The sequence below is a fragment of the Empidonax traillii genome, unplaced genomic scaffold (assembly GCF_003031625.1).
Source record: "Empidonax traillii isolate 1590-97213 ecotype Southwest subspecies unplaced genomic scaffold, ASM303162v1 scaffold534:size827195, whole genome shotgun sequence".
Classification (NCBI taxonomy): domain Eukaryota; kingdom Metazoa; phylum Chordata; class Aves; order Passeriformes; family Tyrannidae; genus Empidonax; species Empidonax traillii.
This window is the reverse complement of record NW_020955727.1, coordinates 536,016-544,437: the sequence shown is the minus strand read 5'-3', so window position 1 is coordinate 544,437 and position 8,422 is coordinate 536,016. Positions and strand designations below refer to the sequence as shown.

Below are 8,422 nucleotides of genomic sequence, written 5' to 3'. Positions count from 1 at the left end.
CTCATTCAGTGCCACCCCTGCCATGGGCAGGGACACCTTCCACCAGCCCAGGTTGCTCCAAGCCCCGTCCAGCCTGGCCTGGGACACTTCCAGGGCAGCCACAGCTTCTCAGGGTTTGCCTGTAACTGCTTTAAAGAAACACTCCTGGTGAGGCATTTGGCGAGAAGAAACCTGCATGCACTAAATCAGATATAAATAGGTAATTTCCAGTGAGTAAGACAGGAGACAAATTATAAATACTAAACATTTATTATTTTTCTCATAGGAAGGTTGCAAGATTCAATTTCAAACAACAGGACAAGGGATTTCATTACTCTTGGGAATTTTGTTTCGCTTCTTTTAAGGGGAAAGAAGAAACTGGTGTAAAGATACTACCAGAAACAGTGCAAATTGAGATTAATTTCTTTCTTACTTTCAACCATCCCAGTGCTGAACTGCCAAGCTTAGCCCTTCCCAGTTAAACAACATCTACTTTCCAGTTTCTTGTACACCACTGAACAAATTTACATCAGGGCTCCCCTTCTCCTCTACCCTTCCCCTACAAGAACGCCCAGCACAGGGATAGCCTTGGACAACAGTAAGCCTGGAGAAGCCAACACGGTGACACTTCACCAAAATTAGACCAGAAGAGAATGAAAATGAACCACATTGCACCTTCCTGATCAGCCATGCACAGTGCAGGTGCCCAGTGATGCAGCTCTCCAGCGTTTCCACCGTCCTGCCACAAATACACGTTACACACCCACAAAAAGACAAGGGAGGAAAATCAAAGAACCCAACAACACTTTACTTTCAGGTTTAAACTACGGAAGGCAAGCTTTAGACAGGAATCACTGACACCTTGTGAAAGTCCATCATTAGACATCTGGGAATGGAGGGCAAGTCTTGCCTCATAACAATTGCTCACAAAAAATACTCCTTAAAAGCACCCAAAGCCAGCAGGACAGTTCCCAGCACCGTCACATGGACACAGGCTGGGGTTGGCACATGCAAAGTCCATATTTCTGCATCCTGGCCCAAGCCAAGGCAGTCACTGGGGCTCCTGGGCTCCCTTCCCTCCAGCCAGACCCTCAGAAGTCGATGTTTGCGAGACCTGGGTGAAGAGAAAGAGGGATTAGGGAGGAAAAACAAGTGGTTATTCTTATCCTAACAGCGCTTCACCACTATTAGGACAGTCAGGCACAGGAAGAAGGATGCTTTGAGCATTACTTAATTTTTTTAAACTTAAATGTAAAGGATTTGGTGGGAGGAAATCAGGAAACAGGTTGATTTTTACATTTCTAACCCTCTTTTGACTGTGATGAAGCCATTAATTTGAATAAGCCAATCTGCAGCAGTTGTTCAAGGCAGAAGGAACAAACAACACAGAATGTTCATGAACCTCAGATTCTGCCCATGAAATTAAAAAGAGAAAGCTGGGGAAAGTACCCTTAATGAGGGCAGTAAATTCACATGGATTTAAACCCCCTGTTTTAGATTAAGATGTGTCTATTCCATGGCCAAACCTCCAATGGACATCTGATTATCTCCTTTGAGACTGGTCTTTTTTAACTTGTAAGATACCCTGCACCACTCAACTCAGTCCCCAAAACTGTCCTCAGTCCTTCTCTAATCCCAGCAGAGAACAATGCTGAGATCCCAGAACAGTGGTTCCCATGAATATTTTGCCCTTAGCTCCTCCAGGATACCTTGAGTATTACAGTCATCACTCTGAGCCCTGAGAAATGAAGTGGAAAACATGGATTTTTGAGCTCAGGGCTATGGAGGCTGGAGGATTCAGGTGACCAACAGCACAAGGCAGCAGCTCTGCTACAGCAGCAGCAGCAGGGTGTTGAAGATCTCCCTTCACCAGCTGTATCAGATGCTTTGCTGCTCAGAGAGCACCTATTCCCATCTGCTAAGGAACAGTCAATAAAATCTTGGATACTCTGTCAGAAGCAAAGGAAGGGAAGAGAAGGAGAAGGGGAGGAAATGATAAAAACTGGCAGGCAGAGATTTTCTGGAAAGACTGAAGTCCCTGAAATTGCAGAGAGAAGTCAAGATAAACTTGTGCCTGGAACAGAACTGTCTTTGATTTGGACAGGTACAGGCTGTAGCCATCCATCCTTCACCCAAACCACAATTCTCCTGATTTTACTACTTGTTAAGCAGCAGCAACATAGAAATGCTACAGAAAGCATAAATCAATTCCCTCCATTTCAAAGAAACGCCAGTCTAGGAGAGAGAGAATTTTAAGACCAAAAGGAACATTTTAAAAGAGTTAATTTCAGAGGGAATTTTTTTCCCCCGGGAGAAAGCAGCGTGGAAAACTCCAGTGTCAGATGGCTGTAAATGGGGACAGTGCAGAAGAAGCCTGGGATAAGCAATACAAATTTATCTTTGTGTTGTCAGGACACTGTGATTTCATATACAGTGTGTCCATATGGTACTTCCCATGCATAGGATTTGTAAACCTTTCAATTAGCACTGATAGGATAAAGCAGGCAGTTATTTAAAGTAACCCATACGGCATCTTCTGGTGGAAAAATTCCAACTCTCCTCTACTGGACAGGCTTCCAACTTGGATGCCCATAAACCCTCCCAGGGATGTGGAGAAACAATCCCCAGCTGGGAGGTGCTCCCAGCCCCAAGGGCAGAGCAGCAGAGCCCACGGCTGGGACAGGGTGTCTCTATCCTGCACTGGAGTAACATCCCAATCCCAGTCTTTCCACATAAGATTTCCATGGGAAGGATCACTCCCACGTGTTGGAGAACATTACCCAGGTTGCTGCTGTCCTTTGAAGCCCAGCAGATGCAGTAGTGCTGCATTAGTTGTTCAAACAGTTCCTTTTCATCCAGGAATTCAAGTGCTTCTATTCTGGAGGAACAAAATAAAAATTGGGATTCAAGCTGGAGTCTCAGTAGAATCTTTAAGAAACTCTTCACTGCACAGGAGTGAAAACTCTGGCCAATAAGGCAGTTACCTTTCCAGGGGTTTGTCCACGGTGCCACCACCGCTCCCACCCTTGCTGTCCATGTACCAAACAAGTCACCCACAGGATGTCTTCAACTTCTCCTTCCTGGACTAATATTTCATATTAGTCTGTATTTCATATTTCATATTCCAGGACTAATCTGTGTAACTCCTCACAAATACCAGTATTTGTCTTCCAAGCCCTTTTTCTGCAGAGATCTGGTCCTGCAGCCCCAACAGTGCAGCCTAATGAAGGAGATCCATCCTGACCAAGGGATGGCAGTGAATCGCTGAAGACTCTGTTTCCTCCAGAGAATCACAAGGCCTTACCCTGTCTGGGGAGAGTGATGAGCACACCAGTGCAGCTCCCAACAGCTCTCCCACAGGAGCCCATGATGAAACACAAACTAAATGGTACAAATAGAAGGATTTGTTTTCCCTAAAATGGTTCCCACCTTCTTAAAGGAAGGTCTTTAAATGTCTTCCCCCAAATGGGAGATTTTCTCCCAAGCTGTGCCTGCTTTACAAAGCTTAACCTGGCCCATTCCTCTCTCCCTCCAGACTACTTGAATATCAGTGTTTATTTTCCACGCTAAATATTTGGAGGAGCTGCTACTGAGGATCAAAAGAAGCTGAGGGGCAAAAGTTCCAAAATACACTCCCAGATGTAAGTGCTGCAGAAGAACACTTTTGTAAAGACTTTTATAAATAAAAAGCATTATTTGCCTCATTAATACTGAAGGACAGAGTTTACATAACCTATTTCCTGGCATTTGGAACAAGTGGAAGGAGCTGAACAGATCTAAGGTAGTCAAAAATGCTGCAAAGAAAGCACAGGCTCTGTGTCTCCACCAGTGCCATATGGCACCACCACACACCACTGTTCCTATTTAAACCACCTCTGATTTCCACCCTCACCTGTTCAGTTCCAGGGTTTGAGAAACCCCCATATGTGAATATTTGGACCAAGGTAACTTGTTCAGCTAATTCAAACTATAGTTAATGACTCACAGTAATTCACATTTAACATTATACCCCTAAAAAGTTACTCCTTAAAAAGTTTCCCATTTTTTAAGTATTTCTTCACCGAAAAAAAAAATATAACAAAATGCATGCAAATTACTGGCTGTTAAACAGCCTTTGGTTACCCCCTCTGTGCTCTAAGCTCTGCAGACCCAGCAGTTTCCCTCATGAAGATGACTTCAACGTGCTGTGGTTTAACCCCAGCCAAAATGTCCACAAGGAACACGTCAGGGACTGCAAAACCTCAACACGGCATTTTCTGTGGCACCTTTTGTCTGCAAATTCCTGCCACGAGATGCTTTACATTGCCCCACGGCCAGTGGCTCGTGAATGCTGCTCCAGGCATCATCCCTGAGGCTCTGCAGGGCTTCACCCTCAGACAGGGGCAGCACGAGCCTGCAGCCAACTCTGTCAGACCAGGGAACCCCATGCTGCACATTGATGTGAACAGCCTTGGAAATGGCATCTGAAGATGGCCTTTGGTTCCAAAATGAATACCTTTTGACATCAGCCTGTGGCAAAAAGCTGTACACCTTCATCATGTCGATGGCACGTGCGGTTTCCCAGCCGTTCAACAGCAGACGCTCCCTCTGTAAAACACGGAGGCAGCACAGCTTTGAGGACTCCAGGCAAAAATGCCAGAGGGCAGTTTTTCCCCCCAAGGATTTTGCAGGGCAGCTGCTTGACCTGTTCTCTGCAGAGCTCAGAGTCTTTTCTAAGCATGTGCTGGTGATCTCTGTGCAGAGAGGGCAGGGGGGCAGGCAGGGCTGGGCTCTGATCCACTGCAGCTTTTGGACAACTACTGACAGTCAGTGGGATCAAAGAGAAGGCTCCAGGGTGACCCAACTGTGGCCTTCCAATACCTGAAGGAGCCAACAAGAAAGATGGAGAGACACTATTTAAAAGGGCCTGGAGTGACAGGACAAGGGCAAATGGCTTCCCAGTGCCAGAGGGCAGGGTTAGATGGGATATTGGGAAGAAATTCCCCCCTGTGAGGGTGGGGAGGCCCTGGCACAGGTTGCCCAGAGAAGCTGTGGCTGCCCCTGGTTTCCTAGAAGTGTCCAAGGCCAGGCTGGACGGGGCTTGGAGCAACCTGGGCTGGTGGAAGGAGTCCCTGCCCATGGCAAGGGGTGGACCTGCTCCAACAGGGCATCCACAGACAGAGCGTGCAGGCACACTGATCCATGTTGATATCACAGCCACCCAGAGCTCTGTGCCCCTCTCACCTGGGAGTCCAAGGACCTGCAGACCTCCACCCCGGCCAGGTTGCACTGCCGCCGCTGCAGGTTCTCGATCATGATCTGCCCGAACCGGTCCGTCATGTTCACCTCAGGTAGAGAAGGAGACAAAAGTGTTCCCCCTTCCGCACACAGCGTGACCGTGGGGAACAGCAGTACCCTGGTTAAACTCCTGCATTGCCTATGTCATAAAACGTACAGGACAACAGCAGAGTGAGTTGGACATCCTCACACCGGGCCTCGTTCCCTCTGCCACCACCTCCTCAGCTCCCTCGTGTCACAGCCACAGCCACCGGCTCGGTGACAGTGCCCCTGCCCCGACAGACACGGGCACTGACAGCAAAGCTGAGCTGCTTTAAGCTCTCAGCAACTTGGTTCATTCTCCAGCAGTGATTTACAGCTTGGAAGATCCTGTTACTAATTCCTGGAGCCACCTATCTCCCCCGAGGCAGCCTTTAACTTCCACTGAGGGAAGCGGAGTTCATGCTGATGTGATTTTTGCTCCACTTTGCCAAAGAACAGAGAGGTAATTATGTAATGTTATACACTCAGAGCCAGCACTCAGCACCATTTCTTTTTCCTCTGTCTCAGCTAAACCAATATTCTATGGTTTTCTCCACATATGGATTAAGTCTCAATTATTTTGCTTCAACATAGCCCAGAAATTGTCTTTCAGAATAGCTGTATACTCCTTCTAACGAGCTAACCAAGCTACAAGTTAAAACACATTGCTACAGAAATTCAGCAGAAAACTGCTGTCTCTACAAAAGGACACGGCCCACTCTTATTTCACAACAACTCCCACCTTGGAGTGCAATTTTTATGACAACAATGCAGGTCCAAAAATGCCATTTTGGTTTTACCTGCTCATAATTGATAAACATGGCCACGGGAAAGGTGCTTGCTGCCCACTTGAGCAGGTTTGCAGACTGCTGGGGGGTCATGTAAACCAGCACACACTCTGCCACCAGTAGTGTTGGCAAACTGCAAAACAAAACCAAAGCACAGAACTATTTCCAGCAGAAGAACAAGAAAAATCCGTAAAGAACTGTTAGTGAGCAGTCATTTCGTGTCTTGAAAGAGCTTCATTTTTTATGAACTAGACACTGAAGTTTGAATGAAATCTCTTCATCAAGTCAACTAGAACTAGGCTTTCTGGCACAGGAGACTTCTGTGGTTACAAACCAGAGATTTTGGAAAACAAGCCCCTCTAAGTCAGCCCTGAACACAGAATAATGTGCATTCTCTAAGCCTTCTCTCACAGCAGGAACTGAGGAGTCTTAAAATTCCCTTTGCAGAAGAACTGTACTCTGTATAAACAATCCACACTCTTCTAGAGATCAGTAAAATCAGGAATAAATTACAAAATTTAAAAAAAAAGTTTTCTCTTACCGAAGTTCTAAGAATTTTAATTAGCCAAATTTGTTCTGAAAAATATCTGTAAAATACTCTTCACATATTATTATCTAACGAAATGCAATCTATAGTTTGCACGTTGCCTCTTCCCCCTCCATCCACAAACCAACAAAAATAGACATCTACACGAGTGATTTTCTTCAGAATTATTGAGTTTGCTTTTAATTGCTAGAATGAAAGGGAAAAAAAAGTCACTAGAAGCAGGAGAAATTCCACAAGGAGCAGGGATGTAGGCAAGCAAGGCAACATTTCAGAAGATGGAAGTGTAAAGAATTAAATGGCAATTTGATGCATTCTGCTTCCCCATATGCTCTCTCCCACCCAGCCAGATCGCTGCTATTTATATAGCTTACATTTGAAAGGTCTGTCCATCATCCACTCAGAAACTTAACTCCTGCCCCCTCCCAAGCCTCCTGGGGAACAATAAAACCCCACAGAGGAGCTTCTGGACTCAGGGCCATGGCAATCCCTCCACCAAAAGGTTTAGGGAACAACAGGGGTTCGAGTGGAGGCCACAGAAAATTACAAAGATGAAACTCTGAAGTCACAGAATCCCAGAATGGCCTGGATTGGAAGGGACCTCAAAGCCCATCCAGTGCCACCCCCTGCCGTGGGCAGGGACACCTTCCACTAGCCCAGGGTGCTCCAAGCCCCGTCCAACCTGGGCTTCCACAAGCCCTCATTAAAAAAGAAAAATCAATTAAAAAAATATATAATCTTACTGTACATCCAAGTTGTGTTTCTTCAGCTTCTCCTCCAGATCTGACGAGAAACGGAGATCTGCTCCCACAATGGAATATCGACTGGAGTCAAGGCTGTGGGAATCTGCAAGGTCAAGATTTGGAGAGACTAAGGTTACAAACAGGAGGGATGCTGAAATTATGAATTAAAAAAAAAAAACAAAACCAACACAAGAATACATGACTTGGAAGCTAAAGTTTGGTCTGTTATACCTAACTATGAACAGCAAACTCTTCTTTTCAAAACATGAATTTCCCCTGTACTTGTGGCTTACAGCGATACATCACCAGCAGGCCCTGCAGCAAGCCCACTCTTTCCCTCTGAAGCCACTGTGATGCAGAGAGGTTATCCCAGCCGTTACCATGGTTCCCAGGAATGCAGAGAGGAAGAAAATGCGAAGATTAAAGGCAGGATTTTCATTGTGTTTGTAGAGTCTTTTTAGATGACCCGATGTATGTACGCAGAACTACATAAAAGTACATCAATTTCTGAAAACCGGAGTTAAGAGTAACATATTTCAAATATTCACAACAGATACAGCCATATAAAGTATTGATTTTTATAGTTATAGAATGTATAACGGGATCTGACACAGATTTTGGGCCAAAAAATGTTACAATTTATACTTTTGGCATGATTTAAAGACGGTATTTAAGCAAAGAGTCAAACTGGAGAAGGTATTCTGAGAAACAAACATTGCCCGGGGACACAAGAGGCAGCACATTCCTGTAAATGCTTTCCAGCAGGAAGGAGGAACAAATCCCAGAGGCAAAGGACACTCTGCCATCCAAGCACAGCTGAGGAACCAGCAGAAATGGAGTCTTTCCTGCAACATTTCTGAGCAGCTCCAGGAACCAGAGCAGTTCAGAAAGAGAGTTACAGGGCAAAGAAAGGGAAAAAAAGAAGTTGTGTGGCAAATGATTCAACATTTTGAGTCAAGGCTTTTTCCATGTGCATGTTCTGTAATAGCTTTACTACTTCCCACACCCTTCTATTTCAGTGATTATATCAAGGCCATGATAATGGCATCAAAAAAAGCCACCCAAAAACC

The 8,422-nt window shown here is 45.4% G+C and overlaps 1 protein-coding gene across 2 annotated transcripts in view; it reads right to left on the bottom strand.

Annotated features, from left to right (window-relative positions):
- Nucleotides 1-230: 230 nt before the first annotated feature.
- Nucleotides 231-8,422, bottom strand: part of LCMT1 (leucine carboxyl methyltransferase 1) — an 18,472-nt gene continuing 10,280 nt past the window's right edge. Inside the window, exons 6-11 of one of the 2 annotated variants that reach the window (XM_027897270.1) lie at nucleotides 7,353-7,455; nucleotides 6,078-6,198; nucleotides 5,203-5,304; nucleotides 4,475-4,566; nucleotides 2,760-2,857; nucleotides 231-1,093 (exon numbers count right to left, since the gene is read on the bottom strand). In XM_027897270.1, the coding sequence (XP_027753071.1) occupies nucleotides 1,071-1,093; nucleotides 2,760-2,857; nucleotides 4,475-4,566; nucleotides 5,203-5,304; nucleotides 6,078-6,198; nucleotides 7,353-7,455 (539 nt within the window). In that variant the 3' untranslated portion in view covers nucleotides 231-1,070. Of the gene's footprint in view, nucleotides 1,094-2,759; nucleotides 2,858-4,474; nucleotides 4,567-4,663; nucleotides 4,840-5,202; nucleotides 5,305-6,077; nucleotides 6,199-7,352; nucleotides 7,456-8,422 lie in introns of those variants that run through there. The other variant, XR_003572726.1, reaches the window with a different exon arrangement.